A 17,523-nucleotide genomic window follows, 5' to 3' on the forward strand; every position below is an offset into this window, starting at 1 on the left:
GGCTGTGGGGAGGACACACTTCCGGTGATGTCAGGGGGTGTAGCATATGCTAATGAGTTATGCTAATGAGTCCCCCTAGCTCTTTTTCTACGAAATGACCCCTGCTTATGGCACATGGCTTGGTCCAATAACCCCTGGATCTGACTCAATGAACAGCAGACCAACAATGCTGAATGCTGAAAGGTTTTTTAAAATTCTGCCCAGGAGATAAGACCCCCACCTCCACAACATTTAAATGCAGGGAACATCCAAAAGTATCCTTACTGCCATTAAGCACCAACAGTACATAGGCCTATACTGAGCGTCTCTTGCAGAACAGCTAAGTGAACAATATCTAATTATACCATATAATTTAATCCAAGCAGGGCTATTTTTGGGCAGGAACGCACAGGAATGGAGTTCCGGCTGGCTCCCGAGTTGGCCACGCCCAGCAGGAACTCATTAGCATAATAGGCCACACCCAACAGCAGGAACTCATGGCTTGGTCCAATAACCCCTGGATCTGACTCAATGAACAGCAGACCAACAATGCTGAATGCTGAAAGGTTTTTTAAAATTCTGCCCAGGAGATAAGACCCCCACCTCCACAACATTTAAATGCAGGGAACATCCAAAAGTATCCTTACTGCCATTAAGCACCAACAGTACATAAGCCTATACTGAGCGTCTCTTGCAGAACAGCTAAGTGAACAATATCTAATTATACCATATAATTTAATCCAAGCAGGGCTATTTTTGGGCAGGAACGCACAGGAACGGAGTTTCGGCTGGCTCCCGAGTTGGCCACGCCCAGCAGGAACTCATTAGCATAATAGGCCACACCCAACAGCGTTGTTGTTGTGTTGTATTGTTAAGTATACACACACACACACAAACACACACACTTTAAATGCTGTTTTTAATGTTTAAATGTTTTAATGGCGGATGTTCGCCACACTGGAGTACCTATTTGGCTAGAAAGGCAGCATATAAGTGTTTTAAATAAATAGGGTGCTTTGTAATTTTCTGAAGTGAAAATCCCCCCCCCCTCAAGACTGCCACTGGAATAAAACCAGGAGTTTCTAGAACTTGAGCCAAGAAGAGAAATGAATGGGGATGGCTTATTAGGATACTTATCCCAGACTTTAGCCAAAGGCCAAGGGTGTCTTTCTCTTCTCCTGTGTCCTGTAGGTCTCTGTTATCCAAACACTAATACTGGAACATGTTGGTCTGGTCCAGTGTTCCCTCTAAGCTGAGTTAGTGTGAGCTAGCTCACAGTTCTTTAGCCTCCGGCTCACAGGTTTTTGCCTTAGCTCGGGAAGGAGGGCTCCAGATCAAGCTAGTTGATGCAGTCGCCAAACTGCTTGCTCACAACTTTAATGCCAGGAGCTCACAAAGTGGAATTTTTGCTCACAAGGTTCTGCAGCTTAGAGGGAACACTGGACTCTGGTTTCATTCTGATCTTGTACCAAGCCAGCACCAGGAGAAGCCCCATAATCACACCCTCAACTAAGGGCAAAGCTCTCCAGGCACAACTATGCAGTTCAGATGGAGTACGCTCCAAGATGCAATAAACAACCCAATAGGCATAAAAATAAGGATGAAAGAATACATATTTTTTTCATTTTCTTCCATGGCTGGGATGGCATTTCCCTCCTGTCTGTTTTCTTTGGCCAATTTTATTTCTATTCCTTCACACTTTTACATTAGCTACCATTTTATGTCACTTACTGGCAACTCATACAAAACCAGAAATCTGTTTTCATGGCACAAACTCCCCTGGGTTGTATTAATATGGGTGAGGGACATGACAGCTGAAGTTCTGTCCAAAGTGTGGAGAAACCAAAAAGAAAACAGGACCTGTGCTGCCCCAGCCAGCATTAATGTACCTTTAAGAGTAGTTGCACCCTGGGAATTGGAGTCCACAGTTAGTCCCAGAAGCTTCCCTCTGACTGGCTCATTAAGAGTAATTTCCTGAGCTCAGAGGCGCAAAGATAGGAGTTTATTGTTCTTTTCCGTTTCTTTGTCCATCAACCCTTATTGCAAGGAGAGGGGAAGCCCATCTTTTCTCTCACCGCGGCTATTGAACTAGCCGAGATCACAAGATGTAACTTTCCACACAGCTGTTTGGACGATTGTGAGTAAATGATCTTGTGAATGCGTGTGAAGTTGAATAAAGATGATTTAAGCGTGGTTGACTCACACCTAGAGAGCCGTGGCTTAGCCACAGCTCGCGCTGGACAGGACAGGACCTTTTGAACTGAACCAGAGTTGTCACAAAATCCAGTCCATTTCCAGATAAGCATCATGACCTTTTGTTGTTCTAAAATTTTGCTGCTACATTTATTTGATAATAATAATAATATACTTTATTGTCATTGTACATAGTACAACGAAATTAAAGATGCAATCCAGAGGGATGGCTGTGTCAAAACAAACCAAAATAAGATTTTGTAGCAGTATGAGGATGAATACCTTTCTTGTAAGGAGCCCACTTCAGCAGATTCTTGAAATGCATCCACAATTGGTAGATGCATGTATGTGGACATAGGGAAGATTAATTGCAGGGTCAAGAGGCATAGCCTTCCATAGCCTTGTGGCCAGTGTTCCCTCTAAGCTGAGTGAGTGTGAGCTAGCTCACAGTTTTGTAGCCTCCAGCGCAGACATTTTTGTCTCGGCTCAGGAAGGAGGGCTCCAGAACACACTAATTTATGCAGTAGCCAAATCACCTGCTCACAACTTTAATGTCAGGAGCTCACAAAGTAGAATTTTTGCTCAAAGGACTCCACAGCTTAGAGGGAACATTGCTTGTGGCCCCACCATTCACAATTTTCTCTCTCTACGCCCCTCATCAACTGAGGATCCTTAAATCTGTGGACCAGGCCCACACTGACAAAACAGATATTTTTGAGAGACACCCCCCCAGATTTGCAGAAAAACCTGAAAACATTGAAAAAATACACTGAGGGTTAACTCCCCTCCCCTTTTAAAAGGGTACCTCCCTCTTCTATCAACACAGGACTCAGAGCCCCCCCACCCCACCCCACAGCACTCAAAGAAGCTCCTGGGGGTGGGGGTGAGGCCACGGCAACCGGGACCCGGGCTCCCTCCCCCCATCCGCCCCGCGGAGCCGGTACCAGCAGAAGGCGCCTCTGCCCCTGTCCTCACCTGCTCCAGTGGGTCCCACAGGGCCAGTCACAGGGGTGTTGGCATCAGGTGGTCCTCCACAGCTGCCACCCATGCCAGGCATCCTTCTCCTGCACGCCACGAACGCCAGGCGGCCCTCCGTAGCTGCCAGGCCCACCACAACCCCTGGCATCCTTGCCGGTACCCCCAGCCCACCTCCCCACCCCCGTCGCTGCTGGGCTCCCTGCCCCCTCCCCGCTCTTGCCGCTCCTGGCCTGATGTGGCTCCCTGAACCCCTCCCCACCCACACACACACACGACCATCCCTGCCGGGCTCCACGCCCCCCTCCCTTGCCACTGCCCCCTGGCCCTGCAAGTCCCTTGCGTGTCCCCGCTAGAGCATCTGTAGCTGCCAACTGAGGGGCTTTTTTGGTAGAAAAAGCCCAGCAGGAACTCATTAGCATAATAGGCCACACCCAATAGCAGAAACTCATTAGCATATTAGGCCACACCCCCGACAGCATAAATCATTAGCATATTAGGCCACACCCCCATGTTACCAGAAGTGTGCTCATCCAGCCAAACCAACCTTTGCTTCTTATTCTGTTTACCTTGTTTGTTGTCCAAACCCAGGGCTTTTTTTGTAGCAGGAACTCCTTTGCATGTTAGGCCACACCCCCCTAATGTAGCCAATCCTAATGAGCTTCTGCTGTTGGGTGTGGCCTATTATGCTAATGAGTTCCTGCTGGGCGTGGCCAACTCAGAAGCCAGCCGGAACTCCGTTCCTGTGCGTTCCTGCCCAAAAATAGCCCTGGGCTTCACGCATCTGACGAGAGCGGGCTCCAGCCCATTAGCCACAACAAACCTGCTAGTCTTTAAGGTGCAACAAGATTCCTCTTTTTTTAACTTTGAATTCTTGACCCTGATGAAAGTGAGCAGTTGTATGCAATCCTGAAGGAGAACATAGGAATGCTAATCTGGGGGAGGGGCAGGTTGTGGGGCTACATACCGCTCAGAGATGAGGATGAGGAGATGGAGCGCGAAAGGCCTTGCAGCTGGCCCTGAAAGGAGACAACAAGGAGGCCGTTTCTGTTGGCATTCAGAGAAAGGGGAAGCCACAACTGCCTCCTCCAACACCCCTCCCTCCTCCCAGTGGTGAGAGCCTGAAATCTTGAAAATAATGCTCACACACACACCCCTTCTGTGAGCAATGCTCCCTCTAAGATGTAGAGTCTTGTGAGCAAAAATCCTACTTGGTGAGCTGCTGGCACTAAAGTTGTGAGCGAGCGATTGGGCTGCTGCATAAACTAGTTGGCTCTGGAGCCCTCCTTCCTGAGCTAAGACAAAAATGTGTGAGCCAGAGGCTAAAAAACCTAGGGTTGCCAAGTGTACTCACCCCTCGGAGCGGGGGAGCCTCGTGCTGGCTCACACTAACTCAGCTTAGAGGGAACACTGGTCACAAGATACCACTCCCCTCCCTCTGATGCCCCCACTCAAGGGATGTGGCTTCCTGACCTGACCGGAGAGGCAGTGACGGAAGGAGGAGACCTCCCCTTGGTTCCAATACGCCCCTCGGTTGGTGGGGGCAAGGAAAGGGAACGTAAGGTCCCTTAAGAAACCCCTCTGCACTTCCGGCTCCCCAAAGGGATCCCGGCCAGGTTTCCTTGCAACCACAGAAGCGCAGAGCTTGGGGGAGTTGCACTGGCCAGCTACGTCACTCACCGAGAAGCCACCACCAGCGAGAGGAGAGGAGAGGCCCTGCACCTCTGGGCTGCCCGCCGCCTCCTGGTCTTTGCTCTCCCCCTCTTTGCACAGGAAGGTCTCCACACGTTGGATTATATCGTGGATTCGTCGGATGAACCCATCCTGCTCTGATTTCAGGATGAACTCCTTGGCAACCTGTGGATGACAGGAATGGAGTGTACCTGTGTTTGGGGGAAGGTGGAGGAGTCGAAACAGGTCTGAGGAGGCCCATTTCTGCCACAGCCCCCCCACACACACACACACCTCTACCCCAAGCAAAATCCTCACAGCCTTACCATGACGGACGCAATCTCCTCTGCACTGTCCCCATCCAGGTCAAACTTAAAGGTGACCATCTTGTTATTGTAAGTCTGGAGTTGGCACTCGACCACCCGGTCATTCTGGTCTGAGATCTGCACACAGGGAAGAACGGCCATCAGGGCTGCCAGCTGAGGGCGTGGCTCTTCCCCCACCCATCCTGGGTTAACCAGTGGCCAAAAACAAGTAAAGACTTCAGGGCCTGGGACGCTTGGAGGGCACACAGCCACCAAGAAGTCACACAGCACTCTCCTCCATTACTCCAGTGGAGGAACAGACAGGACCTTTCTTTCAAATACCAGTTTGGTGTCGTGGTTAAGTGCGTGGACTCTAATCCGGGAGAACCGGGTTTGATCCCCCACTCCTCCACTTGCACCTGGCTGGATGACCTTGGGCAAGCCGTAGCTCTGATAAGAGCTGTTCTTGAAAAAGAGCCGTTTCTGTCAGAGCTCTCTCAGCCCCACCTCCCTCACAGGGTGTCTGTTGTGGGGAGGGGAAGGGAAAGGGGTTTGTCAGCCGCTCTGAGACTCCTCTGGGTAGTGAAGGGCCATGGGGTATAAATCCAATCTCTTCTTCCTCTCTCTTCATTTATACCCCACTTCTTCCCAATGGAGACTCAAAGCAGTTTTCATTGTTCTCTTCATTTTATCCTCCCACAGGTTAGGCGGAGGAAGACTGACTGGCCCAAGGTCACCCACCAAGGGCTTTCATGGCAGAGTGGGGATTCGAACCCAGGTCTTCCAGATCCTAGTCTGTTACTCTAACCACTCCACCACACTGACTCTCCAGAGGTAGCCAATGATTTGTCTTGAAGGCTAAAAATATTGTGGCTCTCCATTAAAAGTAATAATTACACAGAAGTGACAGAACTTGTTTAAAGTCTACAGTTATATTCTTAAAGCAGGATTTCCCACAATACTGGTGAGTCTTGAACTTGTTTTGTTTTAAAGTCTTTCCCCCCCACACCCCAGTTCAAGTGATATGCTCCAACAGAGAATATTCTATATCGTTAAATATCATGCAAAAAACAACCTTTGTGACAGCCTTTCCTTTTAACATCAAGAGTTCATTTAACGTGCTGGCTGCCCTAATTTGAACAGCTGCCTCCTGCTTAAATGAAACAGTCATTCAGCTAATTAAAAGAAACCTGACCCTTAGAAAGCCCTCATCTTCATAGGCCTGCTGATTCATCAATTCCTGGTAATTCGGGCTCATGTGAGCGTGGGCACGCACGCACACAAACCACAAGGCTGTCGCAACATCAAGGGCACTCACATTTGTGATGCGCAGGCGAGGTCGGGCACGCCGTCTCAGCAGCCTTCCAGGCCCGCGCTTGACCGAAGGCTTCACGCGGCACTCTCCAGCAGACAGACCTTCATAGCCGTCACTCAAGCCGGACGCCACATCTGATGTGTAGCTGTTTAAAAGCCATCAGGACGTCAGAACAGAAGAAGAGCCCTGCATATCAGGCCAGGGGTCCATACAGACCAGCGTCCTGTTTCACAGAGTGGCCAGCCAGTTGCCCTGCAGGGCTCCAAAGCGGACTCAGAGGCCAAGGTTGCCTCCTAGCACCCCAAGGTTACCCCCTAGCACCCCAAGGTTGCCTCCTAGCACCAGGTTTCAGAGGTTTACTGCCTCTGAATGTGGAAGTTCCCTTTAGTCTCCAAGCCACGAACAGTCCTGTCCTCCGTTAATCTTTCTCTAACCCTCTTTTAAAGCAATCTATGCTTGTGGCCATCACTACGTCCACTGGCAGCGGACTCTGCAATTTCATTGCTTCGCGAGTTTCTGTCCTCTTGTTTGTCCTGAATCTTCCTTGGGTAGAGGGAGAAAAAATTATCTCGATCCACTCTCCACTCCACGCATCGTCTTATAACCCTCTGTCCTGTTTCCCCTCAGCCATCTTTTTCTCGACTGAGAGTTCTCCAGCCTTCCCTCACAGGACAGGTGCTCTAACCCACTAATCGTCTTGGTTCCGCTTCCTTTGTGCTTTTCCAGCTCGGCAACGTCTTTTCTGAGACATGGAGCCCCGAATTACACACTGTATCCCAAATGAGGCTGCCGCACGGCTTTATATAATGGCATTATAGTCCTGACTGTTTTGTTTCCAACTCTTTTCTATAATAAAGGTAAAGGTTCCCCTGCTCGAAAGCCAGCGCTGTCTGACTCTAGGGTTGCGGTGCTTATCTCCGTTTCTAAGCCGAAGAGCCAGCGCTGTCCGAAGACGTTTCCGTGGTCATGTGGCCGACATGACTAAACACCGAGGTGCTGTTCCCTTCCCACCGAAATAGTACCTATTTATCTACTTGCAATGTCTTGCTTTCGAACTGCTAGGTTGGCAGGAGCTGGAACTAGAGACGGGAGCTCACTCCGTCATGCGGCACACCCGGGTCTCGAACTGCTGAACGACCGACCTTCCACAGCCTGCAGTTCAGCGTCTTAACCCCTTGAGCCACCGCAGCTCCTTTTCTTTTCTTAATACTCCTCAGCAAAGCGTTTGCCTTTTCTCTGGTGCCGCAGACGGCGTCAACATTTCACGGCGCTGTCCACGGCAACCCCCAGATCTCTTTCCTTCTCGGCCGGTGCTCCTCCCTCCGCCTCCTGCGCTCCTGAGGGAGAAGGAGGGCGAAGGCCAGGCGGGGCGGAGGGGCAGATGCCTCCGGTCCAACCCAGCCCCTCCCGGGCTGCAAATGCAGAGAGAGGTTGGGATGGCCTAACCACCACCCCCATCTATAGGGGGTGTGTGGCCTAACCCTCCGTGTGAGGGGAAAGGGCTCCTTGCAGAGGACAGGCCAACAGATAAAGTGGCCGGAAATATCACGCTTTCCTCCGGTCACCCAAGTGTTTATTTGCCTTTGTGTGAATGAACATTCAGGCGGCCCCCTCCCTCCCAATCGCCTCCCGTTGCAGCTCTCCGGTCCCACCCTTTTTACCTGTCCAGGGGGGAAGAGAAGTCACTGGTGGAGACAGGGTGCAGGCTCACCGCAATGCTCTGTGGGGGGTAAAGAAGGACAGGAGGGCTGAAGGGACTGTTCCCCCACTCCCCGGCTCCAAGCGCCTGCCTGGGCGTCCTCTCCCAGGGCAGCCTGCTCCAGAAATAGCACTTGGACTCACCGAAGTGAAGGAGGGCTCTGGGGCAGCTCCTGGGCTGGGGAGACTCTGCGGGACGTCGCGCGAATCCACAAATCCAGAGGAACTCAGGTAGCCATCGGTCTCACAGTCCGCTGAAGCAGAAACAGAAAAGAAGGACGGGAAGTGAAGCCGCTCAGCTCACTACAAACTGAGTCCCACCATCGAACACGTTCCCTGTAGGGATCCATAGTTTTAAAACGGGAAAGAAGTAGGCCTGGGTGGACATTAGGGTTTACTTGTTCTGCTTCCACCAGCTATGGAGAAAGTCAAAAGGCTGGCTAGTCTCTGACCTCTGGGAGGTCAGTGTGTCCCTAAGTTATATGGAGTATTGCCTACACCAGGGGTGTCAAACATACGGCCCGCAGGCTGGAACTGGCCCCTGCAGGGCTCCTATCCAGCCCACAGGCAACTGGCTCTTGTCTGCTTTTTGCATCACTGCTTCCGCTTGCCCAGCTCTCTCCTCTCCTGCTTCCTGTTTTGTAGAGAGAAAGAAAACCAAGCCTCCCTTCCCTCGATTGGCTGAGTGCTCCTCCCCCCTCCTTTGGGGAGAGGGGTGGGGAGGGAGGGAGTACCGTGGCATCTTTAAGACCAATGAAATTTTGTTCCAGGTATAAGCTTTTGTGTGCAAGCACACTTCAGAGAGAGGGGGAGAGGGGGGAGTGAAAGAGCCAGGGCATGAGAGAGAGAGAGAGAGAGAGAGAGAGAGAGAGAGAGAGAGAGAGATATCCCCCTTTTGAGTTCTAATAGACTGGGGGAGGGGGGAGGGGGGAGAAATCTAACAGCATAGCTTGCAAACTTTATTAGTGGAAGGGAGCAAGAGTCCAGTAGCACCTTAACAACAAACAAAATTTGAGGCAGGGCAAAAGCTTTCATGGGTCACTGCTCACTTCTTCAGATACATCTAGAATGTGAGTCCATCTGTCTTTACATCTTGAAGAGTGAAGTGATTTCAGACACCAAATAACAATAGCAGGCACTGGTAACAGGAAACAAAACCTAGCTCTCAGTTCAGTCCAGGAGGATGCATTGCCTTGCGCTTCATTAAGAGCTGCAATTCAGCAGTCTTTCTTTCTAATCTCCCTTTGAAATTCCTTTGTAAGAGAACTGCTACTCTGTCAGAAACTGAATGTCCTGGAAGGTTAAAATGTCCCCCCCACCGGTTTTTGAATGTTTGTGATTTCTAATAGCAGTAGAAAGAGTAAGAGTCCAGTAGCACCTTAAAGACTAACAACATTTGTTGTAGGGTATCAGCTTTCATGAGTCACTGCTCACTTCCTTAGACTTATCTCCATTTCTTCTTTGCATTCTCCTGGACCAAACTGAAACCTAGGTTTCCTGTTTCATTACCACTGCTGCTATCTCCATGCCTACTACCCCTCTGCATAGCACACCTAATCCAATCAATAATCTTTATAAGGTTTATAACTCTGGTACCTTGTGTTACATTTTATGGCACACATGGCCTGGCCTGACAAAGTGACATTTATGTCAGATCCAGCCCTCGTAACACCTCCCTACCCAATTTCATCTTCACAGCCACAAGAGTGGCTAATCGAATTTTAAAAATGCATGAGAAACCCTCAGAGTGTTCAAATTCCACAGCCTATATGAATATCATGAGTTTGTGGTGAAGCAGCCTGTGGCAGCAGCGAATACGCCTCAGCTTAAGGTGTCTTTGCCATTGCTACTGGGGGCAGAGGGTGACGTACACGTGGCAGAGGAATAGCTGTGCCGGTACAGGAAGGGCTGGTGCTGGTCAACCTCGGGTTCTTCTGGCTCTGGTGGGAAAGTTGGCCCAAGTGCTGAATCCCGGGATCCCGGTGTGGTCGGCGTGGAGGCCTGGGCGGGGCCGAGAAGTGGGGAGGAGCCCAACTCCAGGAGATGCAGGATATCCGGAGGGGGCGTGGACACCTTCTCCTGCCTCTTCTGCGCCTGCCTGGCCTTCTCGCGCTGGCGCTTGATAGCAAGGACCCTCTCGCGCACCGCTCGGGCCACCAGCTTGTAGTCTGCCTCACAGACAAAGCCCAGCATGACCTGTGGAGAGGGGAGGTGGGGCGGAAAGGAGACTTACTGCGGCACAATCCAAAACAGAGCTGCCTCCTTTTCAGTCCACTACCCGAAGGAGTCTCAGAGCAGCTTACAAACTCCTTTCCCTTCCCCTCCCCACAACAGACACCCTGTGGGGTAGGCGGGGTTGAGAGAGCTCTCTTGAAGACTGCCCTTGAGAGAACAGCTCTGAAAGAACTTGTGACTGACCCAAGGTCACACCAGCAGCTGCATGTGGAGGAATGGGGAACCAAACCTGGTTCTCCCAGATTATAGTCTGTGCTCCTAACCACTACACCAAACTGACTTTTAACAGTCATGGTTGTAATTCTGAAACCACATTTGCTGCAAAGGAAAAAAAAAGAGTAATTAAATCCTCCCCTCAGCGAAGGAAAGTGGATCTGATTAAGAATCTATGCATGCATGTCAGCTGCAGGGACCAGAAATGAACAGGAAGAAATTAATTAAGCACACAGCTGAAGAAATGACTACAAAATAAGTAAAGGAACAACTGTGGAGCGAAACAGCATGTCTGCTGAGCAGGGCTTACTTCCATAGCAGTAGGATCCTGCACTTGGAGACAGTCCCTGCCAGATTTTAAGGAACTGTAGCACTATTAAAAATGCTGTCTGGCATTCAGCTTGTGGGTGAATGCCAAAAAGTACATGTCAGAAGTGCAAAAAGGTCATCATGGGAAACTGACCCCGCTCTTTCATTTAGACAACTTCTGAAACCTGTTTTTCAGAACCAGAGCTGAGCACAGAAAGAGCTAAAGGATGAACGAAGATTAAAAACCACTATTCAGAGTTCCTCTCCTTTAAAGTGAAATTAATCTCAGCCAACCCCTACACAGCTGGGATGAGAAGAGACGGCTTCCATTCAGGGCTGGCTCACCCACTAGGCGAACTAGGCATTCGCCTAGAGCGGCGGGCCCTGGAACTTGGGCCAGCCCTGCTTCCATTCCCTCCTGGCCTTGGCCCTCCCATTTGCATAGTTCACCCGCGGCTGCGCCCTTCCCCAGTTCCCTGCGCCTGAGCTTGTCCCTGGCTCCTAATAGTCAGGATTCCCCACACACACACACGCAGCAAAGACGTACCATTTCCTGGGCAACTTCCTCAGCCACATCCTTATAAAGCTCGAAATGGAACTCCAGGGCATTGTTGTCCTTATACTTCCCATGCAGATTTTTGGAGTCATCCATCCGCAGCCAAAGCTTCAGGTTGGACTTCACCCCATCATCCTCTTCAGCCAATTCCACATGGACACCCGTGTCCTCCTGGAAGAAGGAGTGATCCAGAAGATCCTGGATGGTGTATCTGGAAAGAAGGAAGGTGAGAAGGGATGGGGAAAGGGCAAGTGGGAAGCAGCTGGCAGAACCGGTGACAAACTTGGATCTTCAGGGAGAGGGGCTATCAGCAGTCGTGACCGAGGGACCGTCCGGGCCAGGAGTGTGCATAGGACACGCACACACAGGCATTCCCATTGAGTGCATTTGCTCATGAACAGAATATTGTCATTTTTCTAAACCTATATGAGATGTCTATGAGATTGTAATTTTAAGAATACTAAATCAGTATCATTGTGGCATGTGTGTACTTTTCCTCATTTTGACCGATGTGCCCCTTGATTTCTCCTAAGAATCTTGGTATTTTTTCCCTTTTTTAAAAAACATGTCTTATGCAAACAATCAACTCAGAGGTCTATTCTGCCAGGACACACACTGGGTACTCTGAGCCAATCACTCCCTCTTAAGACTAACTTTATAGAACAAAGTTTGAGTCCAGTGGCACTTTTAAGACCAACAAAGTTTGAGTCTGGGTCAATGCTCCCTGTGAGCAAAAATTCTACTTTGTGAGCTGCTGGCATTAAAGTTGTGAGCGAGCGATTTGGCCGCTGCATAAATTAGCTTGCTCTGGAGCCAGCCTTCCTGAGCAAAGACAAAAATGGGTGAGCCGGAGGCTAAAAAACTGTGAGCTAGCTCACACTGACTCAGCTTAGAGGGAACACTGGTCCGGGTATAAGCTTTTGTGTGCACGCACACTTCTTCACATTCCTACCTTATAGGATTAAATGGGCGGGGAAAACCTACAAGTACCACTGTGAGCTCCTTAGAAGATGGACAGGAAAAAACCTCAATGAACAAACAAACAATTAAGACTTCTAGTGAGGACTGAAAACAATACAAGCCACGTGAAAAACAAGAAGCCTGGAATCATGGGTCTCCCCTGATCTACAACGGGGTCTTTCAGTAGTCATGGTCTGCCCTCCATCTTTCTTTCTCCTTGTTTCTGCTACCGCATACCCAGGGTCAGTGTTCCCTCTAAGCTGAGTTAGTGTGAGCTAGCTCACAGTTTTTTAGCCTCCAGCTCACACATTTTTGCCTTAGCTCAGGAAGGAGGGCTCCAGAGCAAACGCATTTATGCAGCAGCCAAATCATGAGCTCACAACTTTAATGCTAGTAGCTCACAAAGTAGAATTTTTGCTTACAAGACTCCATAGCTTAAAGGGAACATTGCCCAGGGTGTTTCCATCTTTGCCAAAATGTTCCCAGATTTTATGAAATTACACCCAGCCCGTCAGCGCCTGCAGAAGAGAAGCAGACTCCCAGCCACAGCAGTTCCCCACCTCTCTCTCTTGTCCATCCGGATGCAGCCCTCGATGATCTCCTTCAGCTCAGGCACCTTCACTTTGTAGAAACTGTTGGGCTTCATGCCCTGTGGGGAGAAGGGACAGAGGGACCAGCTCAGAGTGAACCAGCTGGGCAGTGAATGACAGGCAGGCGGGGGACACGGGAGGCCCCCACCCCCGGGAAATCCCCTGCGCCCCCCAGCAGGCCTCTCCGCCACTCACCAGCACAGTTCCCATGCAGCCAGAGCTCGGAGCAGAAACCCTTCCAAATGCCTGGGGCACTTGGATACTGAGGTACTGAAGGAGCCCTGGTATCTAATGAGTGTATTGTCTCTGGACTAGAGATGTGAAGGCCCGGAAAAAAACCGGAAAAATTTGGAAAAAAACACGTTTTCCCCCCGTTTTTTTTCCTGAAGCCTTTTTTGTTTTTTTCCGAAAAATTGGAAAAATTGAAACAAGAAAAGAAAAGAAATTGATTATGGAACGTTTTATTTTAACATGACGAATAAAATATTTTAGGACAAGGTGTTCAAATATTTTCCAAATCATTTCTAAAAAATATGTATGGTATCAGATGGATCTAATTTCTGTGCACGGAGGACAAGCAAGTCCTAGGTTACCAACGGAACTCTCCAATGCAAGAACAAGATGGATTTCTTCCTTTAGGAGGTGCTACCTAAAGTAACAGAATGACTTTCAATCTAGAAAAGACAAAAGAAATGCTAATGCAGCATTTTTTTCAATTTTTCCGAAAATGAGGGGGGGAAACGGTTTTTTTCCCGAGCTTCAAAATTTCCGGAAATTTTACATCTCTACTCTGGACACATCTCAGTATCCAGGGACGATTCACTCATCTCCGTTATGGCCACAGGGCTTCGAAGTAGGAGAATATGCCCCCTCCCCCTCACACACACCACGCACACTGCCTGGCATTTCTCTTTTTATAGATTACCAAACTGTCAACAATGAGGCCGTCAGAGGCAGGAGAGGAACCATCCAGGTGTCCCTCAACCATGTTTGAATCCTGCCCAGCTGAAAATTTCCTTTCCAGGGAACATTTCGTAGTGAACTTTGTCATTTGCTTTAGATTTTGCGTCCCATGAATGGCTCTGGGATCCAATTCTGACTGAGGAAAGCAAGATTTTTAAAAATCCTAAATATATTAGAGGCTGCGCTCTCACCGAGGTGACCTTGCGATAGATCTGAGCTGCGTTCTGGCATTCTGAGTAAGGATACTCAGATGTTGCCATCTCTAGCATGCACATGCCGAAGGCGTAAACATCCACTGCTTCGTCATACTTCTCCTCGTACATCTCTGGTGCCATGAATTCTGGGGTCCCTGGGGTGGGGGGAAGGAGAAAGACGGCGTTCAGCTGAGACTGAGAAACTTGGGCAGAGTTGTCCCCCCTCCCACACCCAGTCGTCAGCCACCAAACCCACCCACCCACCCACCCACCCTTTTCATGAGCCCACCAGGTTGCCTCCAAAACCCACACTGGGCAACAGAAAACACCTCATTAAATTTCATACAGTGATCGAGCTGCGGACAATAAAACTCCAAGGTTGCTTCCACACTGCTAAAGGATTCCTTTGCTGCAATCAGCTGCAAATGGAATTGGAATGAGGGTTTCACGCCTCACTTCAGCTACTGCCGTATTTCCCTTACGAATCCCACAATGGCCATTTGCCTGGGTAAGATCCGACTACATATTTACTTGAACGAAAGGCCTGCTAAACAGAAGTCCAGCTTCTCCCTGCAACTGCCCCGATAAACGTTGTCAACTCCCTCTTTTGTTGTGCAGAGTAGCTGTGAGTGCGTCTGCTTCTTCCTGTCCGTGCTTAATTGATTACTTCCTCTTCACTCTCCACGGCCACAGGGTTCCTGAATGGGTCCTTAACCAATTCTTTCACCGAGAGGTAAGAGGTGTCATTAATTACTGCTTTTGGCTTGATTCTGATAGTTGCACAAAAAAATTAAAGAAAATTAACAGTCATTTTTGCTGCAATAAAAAGCAGTAATTAACACCCCCAACAAGAACGGATTCAGGCTCTGTTAATGCATAAGAATGTAGCAGGCACAGAGTGTAAGCGGGAAGTAATGAATTAAGCTGAGAAAGGTTAAAACAGGAGGGAAATTTAAAGGGGGCATTTCAATAACATTTTGTAAGTTCCATCATGGACAACTGGTGCCCAGAGGCATTTACATTGGGGGAAATGCCACAAATCAGGCCTTTAAAAAGATGGAAACAGAACTCAGAAAACGCTGGAGTGAACTGAGTTGATAGCACAAGTCATCTGGATTCTGTATAAAAACAGAGCGACCAAATAATGTCTAGGTAAAGGTTCCCTTGCTCGAAAGCCAGTCGAGTCTGACTCTAGGGTTGCGGTGCTCATCTCCGTTTCAAAGCCGAAGAGCCAGCGCTGTCCGAAGACATTTCCGTGGTCATGTGGCCGGCGTGACTAAACACCAAGGTGCACGGAACGCTGTGACCTTCCCACCGAAGTGGTACCTATTTATCTACTTGCAATTTCTTGCTTTCGAACTGCTAGGTTGGCAGGAGCTGGAACGAGAGACGGGAGCTCACTCCGTCATGCGGCACACTCGGGTCTCGAACTGCTGAACTACCGACCTTCCACAGCCTGCAGTTCAGCGTCTTAACCCCTTGAGCCACTGCAGCTCCTAAAATAATGTCTATTCCGGCCTCAAAAACTAGTGTAAAATCTTCCATGAGCTCGGCAAGTCCAAAATATTGCCTTGCCTCTTCACCACCCCATTCTCAACTGCAGCAGCCTACCGTCTTCACGTCACACCACCTGCCCATCTGGTGGAAGCAGGAACGGAAAGCAGTGAGGTGCTTGGGGGGGGGGATGCTGCTCCAAAGGCTCTCCAAAATCCCATGCCTCTTCCAGGCATGGTGAAAGAGTTCTCCTGCGTGCCAGTTGGCCTTTAGCTTACTGGGGGTGTTCATCGTGGTTTTTATTCCACTTTACATTGCTTCACTGCACAGATACTTCTCCTGAATTGTTATTCTCCTGGGGTGGCAGAGCCAGCACTGCCCATTGTCTAACCATCAAGTACCTATGACGCTCTTGGCAAACGATGCACGCTTAAGTGTGGCCAAGCCGAGGTCCCCGATTTTTACAGAGCCAGTAGGCCCCGTGATGAAGACGTTGTCGCATTTCAGGTCACGGTGGATGATTGGAGGGGAGCGGGTGTGCAGGAAATGGAGCCCCCGCAGAATCTGCCTGCTCCAGCGCTGAAGAACCTTCAGCTTCATCTCCTTGAAGCGCTTCAAGTACCTGCAGAAATAGGGAAACGTAAATCTCCTTACGTTCAGGACCCGCCCTTCTGGAGCGCGGCAAAGGCAGCCTAACCTCTGAGCCCTCCTGAGCGGTTCTAACCAGCTGTGGAGCCAGGGGGATCCCTCTACAGTTCAGGGATCTTGCTTTGTTTGCGTTCTGCCATCATAAAGCCCAAAAGTCTACTCAACATCAAATCATTAATTCCTTGGCTATACAATCCGGAGTGCAGCTCCCTCACAGGATTTGTTCTTTGTATGCTTTGAGATATGATTCAGAACCTAAAAAGGTTAGTCAAGAATAGAAGAGGGCCAACTCTAAATATCTAATTATGAAACATACAAAAATATACATGTATTTATTCAACACAAATTAAAACAACGAATAAGGGCCCATTCATACCTCATATACAAATATAAAAACATACGAAGGCTAATGAAATAGACCTGACGTGTTTCGGCCTTTACAGGCCTTCCTCAGAGGTCTAATAGAAATAGAGCATGTTGGCTGATATGTAAAAATATATACAATCATACATATACAAAATATGAAATAAAGACCAGAAAACAATTGTTCCAAAATTTAACCACTGGGCAAAGAAAAGAAATACAAAAATACAAATGAAGCCTTCCTTAAGTTATTGGGGACATTTGGCTGTACAATCTCAGGAGAATATATAGTTGACCAGAGAGAAGTACTACTGGACATGTGATTGCACTGGAGGTTTCATTTGTATTTTTGTATTTCTCTTCTTTGCCCAGTGGTTAAACTTTGGAACAATTGTTTTCTGGTCTTTATTTCATATTTTGACATTTATCTGCCTGCCTGCCTGCCTTCTACACTAATTGTTGGTTATTCAGGTTAATATGCAGTTGTCCAGGGCTCTTTTTGTAGAAAAAGCCCAGCAGGAACTCATTAGCATAATAGGCCACACCCAACAGCAGGAACTCATTAGCATATTGGGCCACAACCCTGACAGCACAGCTCATTAGCACATTAGGCCGCACCCCCATGTTACCAGAAGTGTGGTCATCCAGCCACACCCACCTTTTGCTTGTTATTCTGTTTACCTTGTTTGTTGTCCAAACCCAGGGCCTTTTTTTGTAGCAGGAACTCCTTTGCATGTTAGGCCACATACCCCTACTGTAGCCAATCCTAATGAGTTTCTGCTGTTGGGTGTGGCCTATTATGCTAACGAGTTCCTGCTGGGCGTGGCCAACTCAGGAGCCAGCCGGAACTCCGTTCCTGTGC

At 49.0% G+C, this 17,523-nt stretch overlaps 1 protein-coding gene across 1 annotated transcript in view; it reads right to left on the minus strand.

Annotated features, from left to right (window-relative positions):
• Positions 1-17,523, minus strand: part of WNK4 (WNK lysine deficient protein kinase 4) — a 74,986-nt gene that overhangs the window by 16,804 nt on the left and 40,659 nt on the right. The window contains exons 5-15 of the mRNA XM_015426589.1: positions 16,052-16,272; positions 14,154-14,311; positions 12,970-13,058; positions 11,441-11,660; positions 10,008-10,332; positions 8,281-8,390; positions 8,100-8,158; positions 6,442-6,583; positions 5,145-5,261; positions 4,828-5,004; positions 4,115-4,166 (exon numbers count right to left, since the gene is read on the minus strand). Of these exons, the coding sequence (XP_015282075.1) occupies positions 4,115-4,166; positions 4,828-5,004; positions 5,145-5,261; positions 6,442-6,583; positions 8,100-8,158; positions 8,281-8,390; positions 10,008-10,332; positions 11,441-11,660; positions 12,970-13,058; positions 14,154-14,311; positions 16,052-16,272 (1,670 nt within the window). The remainder of the gene's footprint in view (positions 1-4,114; positions 4,167-4,827; positions 5,005-5,144; positions 5,262-6,441; positions 6,584-8,099; positions 8,159-8,280; positions 8,391-10,007; positions 10,333-11,440; positions 11,661-12,969; positions 13,059-14,153; positions 14,312-16,051; positions 16,273-17,523) is intronic.

This window comes from Gekko japonicus, unplaced genomic scaffold, assembly GCF_001447785.1.
Source record: "Gekko japonicus isolate JY-2015 unplaced genomic scaffold, Gekko_japonicus_V1.1 scaffold1636, whole genome shotgun sequence".
Lineage (NCBI taxonomy): Eukaryota > Metazoa > Chordata > Lepidosauria > Squamata > Gekkonidae > Gekko > Gekko japonicus.